The 13,423-nt window shown below is 43.6% G+C and overlaps 1 protein-coding gene across 3 annotated transcripts in view; it reads left to right on the top strand.

The window, feature by feature from the left end:
• The window catches only part of ADAMTS12 (ADAM metallopeptidase with thrombospondin type 1 motif 12), a 3,732,731-nt gene that overhangs the window by 2,600,450 nt on the left and 1,118,858 nt on the right, over positions 1 to 13,423 (top strand). For all 3 annotated transcript variants that reach the window (XM_069220543.1, XM_069220552.1, XM_069220534.1), the window contains one exon: positions 2,695 to 2,939. In XM_069220543.1, the coding sequence (XP_069076644.1) occupies positions 2,695 to 2,939 (245 nt within the window). The remainder of the gene's footprint in view (positions 1 to 2,694; positions 2,940 to 13,423) is intronic.

Here is a 13,423-nt window from a genome sequence, read left to right as displayed (position 1 = left end):
TCTTTTAAATACAGAACCCAAAAGTGCTACATGCTACAGTACTTGCTATTTAATGGCATAGGTTCCTGTGGTATTTTGTGCCTTACAGTATGCCTATTTTAAAAACTCATTATTTTAATTTTTTTAAGTCCAATACGAAAAAGTGCTTAAAGTGCCAAGCAGTACCAACATAGCTGGGCCATTAATTGGTACAATATGGCAGAAACTACAGTGAACATCTTGATTTTTAGACTTGTAGGGTTAATACATAACACTACTTGTGCTTACTAAATCATCACATCCAAAGTGGGGCACACATACTCTCGTTTCTCTTAAAGCTACCTCTACTCCTAGCGTAGGCTTCCTCAAATTGCCCTGTCCGTTACCCCAAACAGCACCTGTTTTAATTCCGCCTGCAACATCATCTGAATACCTTGACTCAATTTGAAAAATACCCTCTCCCAAAAATGCACCAACTTGGGACACTCCAAAAAAATATGTGCACAATCTCATTTTCCCCCTTGAGAACACATAAAGCATATGTTATTATTAGATGTATTCATTCTATGAATAGCCTGGGGTGTATAATATGCAAACCAGCAGGATAGGAAATTAATTCTTTTAAAGTTGAATGCCCAAAGAGATTTATAACCTAAAATTGAGATACACCCAAGTCTCTAATTGTGACCCTTGCTCTATCTTAGTTAGGTGTTTTTCAATCAAAAATGAATCTGTATTTTTACATAGTGCCCTATACCAATTTCCTGTTCCCACTAATTGACTTTTATACCACAATTTGGTAATCACTTTTTGGAAATGGTGCATATCTTAAAGACTGCTATTTATCAAACATTTAAGTTGATTGAAACTATATCAAAGCTTAGGTGCCACAGCCCCAGCTCGTAGCTTTACCTCTACTTACGTAGCAAGCCACGTGCCTAAAAAGAATTCACCCAATGTCGAGTACCCTTTGTAGTTCTAGATCTTGTAAATAGTTTCTCAAGCATAATTTGTATGTCATCCTTAATTTTGTAAAGTACTTTAATTTGAAAATGATGCTTTTAAAAATGCAGTTGGGGCAATTTTGCTGCAAAATTATTAAGATGATGGACAGGATCATCCTTTTCTAGCCAAAGAGCTTAGGAAGCTTCTTTTTTTTAAAATCTTAGGCTTATACCTATATGAGCTTCTGTTGCCATGTGTTTGTAGTACGAAAGCTCTCAATACACCAGATTAATTTCCTCAACAATTTAGTCTCTGTACAAAGATAAAAACTTTGACCTGGACAAAACTTCTACATATTATAAATCACATATGGGTCTTGAAAGAACACATAGTTTTCCAATTGTTTTCATATAATTTACATGTTATTAAATAAACCATTTCATTTTAATAAAAAGGATTTTCACTTTTTACTTACACCTTTTTGGTGTGTGTACATCTTTAGGTGCTCTCTGCATTTAACTGCAGTTGTTGTTTGGTTTGTGAAAAACAATTCTTCACTCATTTTTCTAGTGCCCACAGTACTGCAAAGGTAAATGTAAATGGGGTAAATGGGGTAAGCTAAGGTTTCCTAGGGAATCATGCTTATCGTTTTGAGTCCTTCTGTTTAGGCATTTTGGTAATAGCTCAATTTAGGTTTGTGGCCCTACTTTGCCATGGCCTACCCACTGGCCTTCAAAAAAAAATATCACAGAGAGGGTTAATAAAGTGCAATTACTCACCCGAAAGGGTCTCCAGGTGCTAACTGGGTTTGTCCTCTGAGCCTCAGTGAAAGAGTCTGGTTTTAATGTCCTTCCTGAATTGAGGTAGCGAGGTGCAGGGGTAGGGTGTTCCAGCTCTTTGCCATGAGGAGGGCGAAGGATCTTCCGGCAGCCAAGTGGGGAGTAGAAGGTGATGCAGTGGTTAAGGTAGGTGCATCGTAGGTCGTGGAGGGCCTTGTAAGCGTAAACGAGGAGCTTGACGTTATTTCTTTTCTTAATAGGAAGTCAGTGGAGGTCTCTTAGGTGAATGGAGATATGTTTGTGGCGGGGAATGTCCAGGTTGAGTCTGGCAAAGGTGTTTTGGATGTGCTGTAGGCCTTTTATAACAACATGTATTTGAATGAAGTGTAGCTGTCAGTCACTGATGTCTTTTATTTCCTATGAAGCATATTACTAATTTATGATATGGTTGACCTGTAAAGTAAATATGAAACGTGCAAAAGTAACATATTGAATTATGACTGAAGTTTGTTTCTCACTGTCCTAAAACAAAAAGCCACATTTTGCAGTTTACAGATTAACAATATTTTTAAAACATTTGATTTTGAGACGATTGTTCAAAAATGAATTCCTTTTACTTTTTGCAACGAATGATTTTAGTATTATACCTACCATCCCACAGAACTGAGCCCAATAAGTTAGACAAACACATAGAACATTAATTCAAAAACAGGTAAATCATCAGCACTACACAGTGACCTGAGAGCTGAATGGTGTAGATTTGGATATATGTTAACATAGAGCTGTGTTGCAGTTGTTCAATCCAGACAGAGTAAACATTTAGCCTTAGTTCCCTGACCTGCATGCCACGTCATCTTCAGAAGTCCTTAATGTATTCTTAAGCAAAATATACCACTGTTTACTAATAGCTCTTTATTAGAGAAAATAGTCTGCTGTTTACCGCTTGTCAGTAATTAAATAAAATAACATGTATCACTGTTCCTGTCCGCAGGTTATGTTGACATTGGATGGGTTCCAAAAGGCGCCAGAGATATCCGAGTCATAGAAGTTGCAGCAGCAGGAAATTTTCTTGCAATACGGGGAGAAGACCCTGAAAAAAATTTCCTAAATGGTGGATTTATCATTCAGTGGAATGGGGACTATAAAATTGCAGGGACAACATTTAAATATGATAGAGATGGAGATCTGGAAAATTTGACTGCATCTGGGCCCACCAACGAATCCCTTTGGTTACAGGTAATTGTATTTTTTTCACATAATGTCATGGTTTAAATCTTCTGCTATGTGGAGTTTGTAAATGCATGAAATGTCTGATTGTTGTTCATCTCCTATCAGTGGACATCTTGCAGAGGTGGACAAAAGGTTTAATAGAACATGGATGATGCAACGTTGCGTATTTTTTCCTCCACAAACTGCAAAGGTTTTGAAATCTCAGATTGACTATCTCGACTTATTAACTGTGGTGTAAAAATGCTTAGAGGTGGGGGGAGACTATTCTACTTATTACTTAAGCGGATTTCACATCTTAATGTTTAACATTTTTAAGCAGAACTGAAAAGTGGAGTGTTAGCATGTGTCTTCTTGATGTCAGTATTGTTTATATTCATTTGTTGGTTTGTTTGAAATATTCTTCATAATAGTTTGTATGTTATCTTTTTGTCCGTTTTAATATTTGCTCATACCTAGAATATCGCTTGGTTTGGAATTGCTTGCACAGCACAAGTAAGTAAATACAAATACAAAACTTTCACAAGATACATATATTTTGTAAATGTTAAATTTTTATCATTCACTGTAGGAAAGACAAGCTCACAAAGGTTGCACGCTTTTAGAGAAATTGGAAACATCCACCTAAAGTTCAAGAATCTATTCACAAGAATTGCTCAGACGGAAAAGTATTCAGTTTTTGTCAGGGTTAATCAGTGGCAAAGTTGACATGCTTTGCAAACTTCATGCAGTGTGATCCTTGGCCACTTAGTAAAACTTTACATTTTAAATCCTGTGCAATAAGATTTTGTCAGAACACATCTGAGTAAACTGTTGAGTTTAGAAAAGTGTATCATAACATTCTTTATAAAGTATTAGATTGTTTTAAATATAAGACCTATTGATTCTAATTTCTGATAATGACGAAGCATATATGATGGCAAACTGATAGCCTGGAAGTGTGTCAGAAAAATACAGGGTTTTCTTGCACTATAGAGAAGTGGATTCCCCCTGCAGCCATTGTCTAATTTGTATAAGCCTGGCTCAACTCTTGATTAGAGATTTTTTCAATTATGTCATAGATTATCCCAGAGAAGTATACTTCTTTCATCTTGTGCTGTTGGCTGTTTGATATATCATTCCATCTACTAAGAATTATTTCCATTGTACTATATGAGTTGCAGTGTTCTTACCATGTGACAGTGTCTAGCTTTTGAATGCATACGCTATTGAAAAATTGAGTATGGACATGCTTAACAATTAGTGTCAATTGTTTGGTGTGGAAAGAATGTTACGTAAATGTTTGTTGCTTATGCAAATGTGGAGCTTTTTTAAACGTGCTAGTGTTGGTGGAGGTATATGTTGTGCCACGACTTCGCCTTTATTGCTGATGTATAGGATGCATGTTCTTAGCTATAAGAATACAAGGCTGACATCTTTTAAAGTGGTTTCTATTGGCAGCTACAACAACCCAGTTCTGAGAAGGCTACCATTTTCTATGTAACTCAGTTTGTTGAGGATCTTTTGGTTTATTGGAATTAAACTATCCGAAACTTAGCCATGCTTTCATTTTTATGAATCAGAAGTTAGATCGGGTGGTAACCTGCTACACTTCCATTCTAATTTTTAGGTTTTTGAATGGTGTAACCATTACGTCTCAATGCAGAGTGCCTTTTTACCTGTAGGAATTGACAGCCTTGAATGCCTGCACTTGTACCTTTTGTTTTGAGCTTCAGTTTCTGATCTAGTATTGTGTGCTTCGAGCGAGAGAAATGTTTTATTGGGGACTTATAGAAGTGATCACAGTGATAATATCAGTTAAATATTTACCTAAACGTTTTTTTCAGCTTAGCCTGTTACACCTTTTGAATCCAGTGGTCAGTAGTCAGTTGCGTTTTGGTCCGCTCTGTTGTTTTGCAATGCAAGTGGCAATCAAGGTGGTCATTTCTACTCCTCTGGGGTGCCTAGAGGTGCCATTTAGGACAACAGAGTTCTAATTCATCGAGTGTAATGAACACTGCCCTTAAAAGAAGGGTTGAGGCATGGATGTGCTGTGAGAGGTGGTACCCTGCTGCACTTCACATTCGATTTTAAGGCTTTCTGGATGATTTTACCATTTTGGCTGTATGCAGGGGACCTTTTGGATGTAGGAAGTGTTGTAGTTGACCCTGGGAGGATAATGAACATTACCCTTAACAGAAGGGCCGTGGTGTAGACGCTCAGCAGATGCATGCAGCAGGTCTGCAGCTGACTTGCTGGAGGCACACCAAATTCAATCCTGTCTGCCTCCGTCTCAATGACATCGCCAGCCATGCTGCCATTTCGAGTGCAGCCTCTGATTCGACCTTCAGATAATTTTTCAATGAGCAACATATTCTGAGGGCCTTGGTGGGTTGCAGGTGCAAGCTTGCACTGGCATTTTTCTCACAGTCAAGGGTTTGTTGTGAGTGCTTGGCCTCACTTCCATTGCAGGAATGTCTACAGTTACTCAAACTAAAACTGAGTCAGGTCATAAGAACATTTTAATTGTTGGCTAAACTTGGGCCGCACTGATCAAAGTGTGTTCCCTGACTTAAAGTGCTCTCTGCATAAACAGCGTGAAACAGTTAGAAGTATTCTTTTTAATGGAAGCATGGGTGAACGTGTTGTCTACACCGTTTATTGAGCTTGCCTTCCCAGAGGGTTATTCCTGTGTGCACACTTGGAGGATGGGTAGCAGAGATGGGGAACTGGGGGGTTTCCTTTAAGAAAAGTTATAGGTGTTCCACCTTTAATTTACTGGATGATAAAGGAGAAAAGGTTTTTGGGATCTGTATTGCAATTTCCTTCCAGTTGTCTGTGTCAGAAGTGCTTATCTATCCCCCCCTCATTATACAGGTAATTTTCTTAATTCCTCAGAGGAGGCTCAGTACACCCTTCAATTTTTAAAATTTCATCCTTTTAGGAGATTTCAATGTTTATATTGATAAAAGGTCCGACCCTTGTGCATCTGCACTGTTAGAGAAGTTGGCCTCTATTAGACCTGGCATCCTTGGCGTGGTCTCCACTATTATTTTTGCATCTGCTTTCCATGTTTTGACTGTGTGTTGGGCTTTGTTTTGCTGTTTTTGGTACTCTAGGCACTTTACCACTGCTGACCAGTGCTAAGGAGCAAGTGCTCACTGTGTAAATTGTGTGTGTTATTGGTTTTTCCATGATTGGCATATCTCATTTACTAGTAAATCCCTAGTAAAGTGCACTAGATGTGCCCGGTGCCTTCAAATCAAATGCTACTAGTGGGCCTGCAGGACTGGTTGTGCCACCCACATGAGTAACCCTGTTAACATGGCTCAGACCTGCCACTGCAGTGTCTAGGTGCAGTTTTAAGTTGCCAATTCGACCTGGCAAGTGTACCCAAACCTTCTCTTTTTATACATGTAAGACACCCCAAAGGTAGGCCCTAGGTAGCTCCATGGGCATGGTGCAGTTATTTTAAAGGTGGGACAGATACTGATGTGCTTTACATGTCCTAACAGTGAAATACTGCCAAATTAGTTTTTCACTGTTGCAAGGCCTATCTCTCTCATAGGTTAACCTGGGAGCTGCCTTTAAATGTCCTTGAAGTGAAGTTTACCTTTGAGAGCAGATACACATGTGGGGTTTGGGGTCTCTCAACTCACAATTTAAAAATACATATTTTGGTAAAGTTGTTTTTTAAATAGTCACTTTGAATATACCACTTATAGAAAGTGGGCATTTTCCTGCTTAAACCATTCTGTGTCTCTGCCTGCTTGTGTATTCCCTGTCTGGGTCAGACTGACAGTTGGGCTGTTTGTGAATCCCCTATAGACAGTGACACAAAGGGGGCTGGGGTGTAGCCTGCATATCCCGATGAGCCATCTGGGCTAGAGTGGAGGGAGGAGTGGCCACTTACACCTGAATGGGCTGTGTCTGCCCTCACACAATGCAGTCTCCAACCCCCTGGTGTGTGTCTGGGGCCTGCCTGGGCAAGGCTGGATCTTGATAACAACAAAGACTTTCCTTTGAAATGTGCCTACTTCAAAGGCAGAAAGGGGTATAAGTAATGGACCCAAAACTCCAGATTTTTAGATTTGCTTCAGGAACCAAGAGAAACTTCTGCGATGGAGAAGAGCTGAAGGGCTGAGAAGAAGTGCTGCTTTCTGCCTGTGACTGTGCTTTGTTGGGCTAGCTTGCAATTGCTGCTTCTGCCTGATGAAGGGGGCAAAGACTGGACTTTGTGGTATATTCCTGCTTGTGAAGAATCTCCAAGGGTTTGGACTGATTTTGCCTCCTGTTTTGAAATCTCAGGGCCATCAAAGACTTCTGCAGCAAGCGCTTGGACTCTCTGCTGAGACTCCTGCCCTGCTTAACGGTGCCCTATCCAGTACTTGGGCCAATGAAAGGTGAAGCTGGTAGAACAAGTACTGAAATCCATGCACAGGAAGCCGTACGGGGAATGTTTCGCTGCACCACCTGCAACATGACTGTAAAAATGACGCACAAACTGCCTCGCAGCTGAAATCGACACACCACCTGCATCGCAGCTGGGAAATCGACGTATCACCTGCATTGCGGCTGGAGAAACAACAAAACACCCCCTTGTAGCTGCTAATAATGACACAAACCCCATGCAGCGGGGTTTTCTATCACTGTACATCTCACCCAAAATTGCTGGGCGTCAAAGTCATTATAAACCTGCATGGATCCAAGGTGCCATGGCTGGAACTTGACGCATCGCTCAATTGTGGGAGAGAAAAACAACACATTGCCTACCCGTCTGGAGAAGAAATGATGCACGGCCTCACTTGCGAAGAAGAAATCAATGCATCGCTGACTTTTCTGACGCCCGTGTGGCTCTAGTTTTGATGCAAACCAGGTACTTTGTGTAACAACAACATTTCCATTGTTTTCTATTGAGTAAAACTCTTTTTACTTGAAAAACTCTATCATGACGTGTGTATGTTGGATTTTTGTTGTTTGGTCTTGTTTGATTCAGATAAATATTGCCTATTTTTCAAAAACTAGAGTGATGTCCATTTTGTAGTGTTTTCACTGTATTATTGTGTGTATTGGTTCGAATACTTTACACAATGCCTTTGAGATAAGTCTGACCGCTTGTGCCAAGCTACTAAAGGGGTGAGCAGAGGTGGACATAGGCAGGTAACTCCCATACCCTGACTAGACTGATGGTCCCTGCATGGACAGAGTGCAAACTGACTGCCAACTAGAGACCCCATTTCTAACATTGATGATCAGCGGTGAGGATAGAATTTGTATTTTTACTTGACATACAGTTATTAAGTGTACACTACTGTTTTCAGTGCAGACAATTACATTACCACATACTACTTGTTTTTGCTTTTTATCTTTTTGGACTTTTCTGCTTCCATTTTTTGTGATTTTTGAGGGGGAGTTTTAAAAAGGTCCCCAACCTAGTTCCCGGGGTACGGATTCCCAGCCCGAGTAGAAAAAAAGCCATGGGCCTCTAAAGGGAAACCTGCAGAAAAGGGTCCCCTCAAATGTTATAAATGTGACAAGGTGAGTCATGTGAGGGGGGAGCCCAAATGTCCCAAGTGGACCCACTGGTGCTCAGTCACAGGGTTTTGCCATTGTAGCTCTTGGGGAGGAGTTGGTTTCAGGTGGGGGTGCAGCTAAGATGACCGTTGTCTCACTATGGGACATCGAGATGGTCCAGAGGACCCTTGTGCCTGAAAACACTAAAAATTACAGGCTGTGGGTGACCATCAATGGACAGAGGGTGGAGACACAGGAGCCAGTGTGACTATTGTGAGAAGTCACCTGGTGCCTGAGGAGCAGGTAGTTCTCAATGCACTTCACCAAGTAGTTACGGTAGACAACTCAGAGCATCTGTGCAGAGTGGCAGAGGTTCCCTTTGAATGGGGGGTGGTCTCAGGTGCCTTGAGAATAGCTGTGAGTCCAACCACACCTGTAGATTGTCTTCTTGCAATGATGTGGGGGATTCCCCTTGGAAAAAGGTGGAACACAGGTCTCACTTGGAGATGTTGGACCTGCCTGAGTAAGTGTGTTTGTCCAACCAGTCAATGGCAGCCCGTCAGGGTGATCAGGAGGCCCTGGAGCCTGAAAGAGTGGCCTAGGTGTCTGCCAGAAGGACAAAGGGCAAGGAGCGTGGGAAACCCATCCCAGAAGTTCCCACGGTCCGGGAGGAGGCTGAACCTGAGGGGATGCCCTGGAGCCTATAGGAGAAGATGTGACTGAACTAGGGGAGGTCCCTGGCTGACTCAGTGATAGCAGGAAGGGGGACCCACCAGGGAAGCATTCTGTGAGGCACAGAAGACATGCCCTACTCTGGAAGGTTTGGAGCAGCAACCTGCAGACCAGGCATCTAACAAGGAGTCTGGTTTACATTTGATTTATTGGGAGGATGGCCTCCTATATAGTGAGCCTAAGGTTGCTGAGCCTGGGGCAACCCGTGTGCTGGTGGTACCCCAGGGCTTCAGAGCCTTCCTACTGGGTTTGACTCATGATGTGTCTTTAAGTGGACATTTGGGACAGGGCAAGACCTTTGAGAGGCTTGTCGCCCACTTTTACTGGCCCCAAATGCACAGGCACTCAGGTGCTCACTGTAGGTCTTGCCAAACTTGTCAGGCAAGTGGCAAGAGTGGGGGGAAATGTAAGGCTCCCCACCAACATTTTCCTGTGGTCAGCACCCCCTTTGAAAGGGCTGGTATTGACATTGTGGGGCCTCTGGATCCCAAGACAGCCATGGGCAACAAGTTTATCCTGTTCTTGGTGGATCATGCCACCAGGTACCCAGAAGCCATTCCTTTAAGATCAATCACTGCCCCTGTGGTGGGACGTGCATTGATGAGGGTTATACCTGCATGGGGTTCCCCAACTAGAAAGTATCTGACAGAGGTACCAACTTCATATCCACATATATGAAGTGTTTGTGGGAGGAGTGTGGGGTAACCTATAGGTTTACCACTCCTTACTATCCCAAAAGAAATGGGAAGGCATGATCATGGGCCTTTCAGAGCCCTCAAAGCGTAAGTGGGATGTCCTCTTGCCATGCCTTCTGTTCGCCTACAGGGAGGTGCCACAAAAGGGTCTTGGATTTAGCCCTTTTGAGTTGCTGTATAGCCACCCTTCAAGGAGACCTTTGAGTCTGGTTAGGGAACGCTTGGAGAAAGCCTCCAGTAAACACCCCCCAGGATGTATTCAGTTGCATGCTGGCTTTTAGAAACCAGACAGAATGCTTCAGGAAGCTCGCTCAAGAGAACCTGGAAGCAAGCCAGGAGGACAGGAAACATTGGTATGACCAGAATGCTACTTTAGTTGAGTTTCAGCCTGGCCAGAAAGTGTGGGTGATGGCCCCAGTGGAGCCTTCGGCTCTCCATGACACGTGGACTGGGCCTTTTGAGGTGGTGAAGCGCAAGAGTGATGTAATCTATCTGGTAAAATTGCAGACTCCCAATAACTATTTGAGGGGCCTGCATGTGAACCGCCTCAAGCCTCACTTTGAGAGGTCTGAAGTGAAAATGCTCCTAGCAACAGATGATGGGGTGGAGGAAGAGAGTGAGCCTCTTCCTGACCTCCTGCCTGCTAAGGTGAAAGATGGGTCTGTGAAGGGTGTGAACCTCTCCCCCTCACTGACCACAGAACAACAGAGAGACTGTCACCAGGTATTGGGACAGTTTGCCTCATTGTTTTCCTTGATCCAAGGGGTCACTTGTTTGTGTACACATGATGTGGACACTGCGAACAGTCCACATGTGAAACATAAAGTTTACAGGGTAACTGACAAGGTTAAGGTCAACGTTAAGGATGAGGTATCCAAAATGTTACCTTTTGGGGTTATTGAGTTTTCCAGTAGCCCTTGGACCAGTCTTGTGGTCTTGGTCCCAAAAACTGCTGCTCCTGGTGCCACTCCTGAACGCAGGTTCTGTGTGGATTACCGGCGACTCAATGTGGTCACGAAGACTGATGCACACCCATCCCCTGAGCTGATTAGCTCATTGATCGGTTAAGGGCTGCCAAATATCTCAGCACATTTGATTTACTGTCTGGATATTGGCAGATTACTCTAACAGAGGGGGCCAAGGAGAGGTCTGCATTTTCTTCCCCAGATGGGACTACCAGTTTCGGGTGATGCCCTTTAGGATGGAAAATGCCCCTGCCACCTTTCAGGGGATGGTTAACCGGGTGGTGGCCAGATTGAATGATTTCAGTGCAGCCTATCTGGATGACATTGCTGTGTTCAGCTCCACTTGGGAGGAACACTTGCAACACCTCTGCTAAAGTGCTAAAGTGCAGAAGGCAGGTCTCACTATTAAGGCGCATTAAGCGCCAAATAGGGTAGGGTTCTATGGTGTGATTGGGACACCAGGTAAATGGCCAGGTGGCACCCTTGCACCCAAAGATTGATACTATTCTGGCTTGGGAGCCCCCCAAGACCCAGCCTGATGTGAGAGCCTTTTTAGGTCTCACAGGTTATTATAGGAGATTGATCAAGGCATTTGGCACTATTGTTGCTCCCTTGACTGAGTTAATTTCCAAGCAACAATCAAGGAAAGGGATATGGACTGAGGCTTGCCAGACAGCTTTTGATGCCCAGAAGGCAGCCCTGTGCTCTGCCTGCCTTCTCTCAAGAATTTGTTGTGTGACTGATGCTTCAGAGCATGGTGTAGGAGCAGTGTTGTCACAGCGAAATGAAGAGGGCCTCGACCAACCTGTATCCTTCAATGTTAGGAGGTTACTTTCCCGGGAACATAGGTGGAGTGCAATTGACCGTGAAGCTTTTGCTGTGGTCTGGGTGCTGAAGAAGCTGGGAACCTTCTGGGTTCGGAAAGACCACAGGCCCCTCAGCTTGTTAATGGAGATGAAAGGTGAGAACCCAAACCTGTTGAGGTGGTCTATCTCCCTACAGGGAATGGACTTTATGGTGGACACCTCCCTGGAACAGAAGACACCAATGCTGATGGTCTGTTCAGATTCTTCCGCCTAAGTGATGAGAACTCCCATGAAGTTGGGTAGTTCTCCCTACTTTCAGCTGGGTGACACACATGTTAGAGCTGGAATCCTTTGTGTGGTTTCCCCTATCTTTTTTGCCTCCGCTTCCCATATTTTGACTGTGTGCTGGACTTTATTTTTGATGTTTTTGGTACTCTGGGCTCTTTACTACTGCTCCCTGTGTAAATTGTATGTGTAATTGGCTTTTCTATGATTGGCATATTTGATTTACCAGTAAGACCCTAGTAAAGTGCACTAAAGTGCACTAGAGGTGTCCAGGGCCTCTAAATCAAATGCTACTAGTGGGCCAGCAGCACTGGTTGTGCCGCCCCCATGAGTAGCCCTGTAAACATGCAGTGTCTGTGTGTGCAGTTTTAACCTGCCAATTCACCCTGGAAAGTGTAGCAACTTGCCAGGCCCAAACCGTCCCTTTTTATACATGTAAGGCACCCCTAAGGTAGGCCCTAGGTAGCCCCATGGGCAGGGTATAGTGTCTGTTGAAGGTGGGACATGTACTGATGTGTTTTATATGTCCTAACAGTGAAATACTGCCAAATTTGTTTTTCACTGTTGCAGGGCATATCTCTCTCATCGGATAACATGGGGGCTGCCTTTAAATGTCCTTAAAGTGGAGTTTCCCTTTGAGAGCAGATAGAGATGTGGAGTTTGGGGTCTCTGAACTCACAATTTAAAATACATCTTTTGGTAAAGCTTGTTTTTAAATTGTCAGTTTGAAAATGCCACTTTTAGAAAGTGGGCATTTTCTTGCTTAAGCCATTCTGTGACTTTGCCTGCTCGTGTATTTCCTGTCTGCGTCAGACTGACAGTTGGGCTGTTTGTGAATCTCCACTAGACAGTGACGCAAAGGCAGCTGGGGTGTAGCTTGCATATCCTGATGAGCCATCTGAGCTAGAGAGGAGGGAGGAGTGGTTGCTTACACTTGAATGGGCTGTGTCTGCCCTCTCACAATGCAGTCTCCAACCCCCTGGTGTGTCTTTGGGTCCAGGCCTGGGCAAGGCAAGATCTTGTGACCAACAGAGACTGTCCTTTGAAGTTTGCCTACTTCAAAGGCAGAAAGGGGTATACGTGGTGGACACAAAACCCCACATTTTTAGATTTGCTTCTGAAATCAAGAGGAACCTCTGCAAAGGAGAATAGCTGAAGAGCTGAGAAGAAGTCCTGCCCCTGCCTGTGCTTTCTTGGGCTATCTTGCAGTTGCTGCTTCTGCCCGAGGAAGGGGACAAAGACTGGACTTATTCCTGCTTGTGAGTAATCTCCAAGGGCTTGCACTGAGCTTGCCTCCTGTTTTGCAGTCTCAGGGCCATCAAAGACTTCCCCTGCCAGCACCTGCACTCTCTGCTGAGACTCCTGCTTTGCCAAGTGGTGCCCTATCCAGTCACTGGACCCTTGAAAGGTGAAGCTGGTAAAACAAGTACTGAAATCCACGCACAGGAAGCTGTGCAGGGAAATTTTTGATGCACCACCTGCAGCGTGGCTGTTAAAACGATGTGCCACCTGCCTCG

Source organism: Pleurodeles waltl, chromosome 1_1, assembly GCF_031143425.1.
Source record: "Pleurodeles waltl isolate 20211129_DDA chromosome 1_1, aPleWal1.hap1.20221129, whole genome shotgun sequence".
Lineage (NCBI taxonomy): Eukaryota > Metazoa > Chordata > Amphibia > Caudata > Salamandridae > Pleurodeles > Pleurodeles waltl.
Note: the sequence above shows the minus strand (reverse complement) of the source record. Positions and strands in the feature narration are given on the sequence as shown.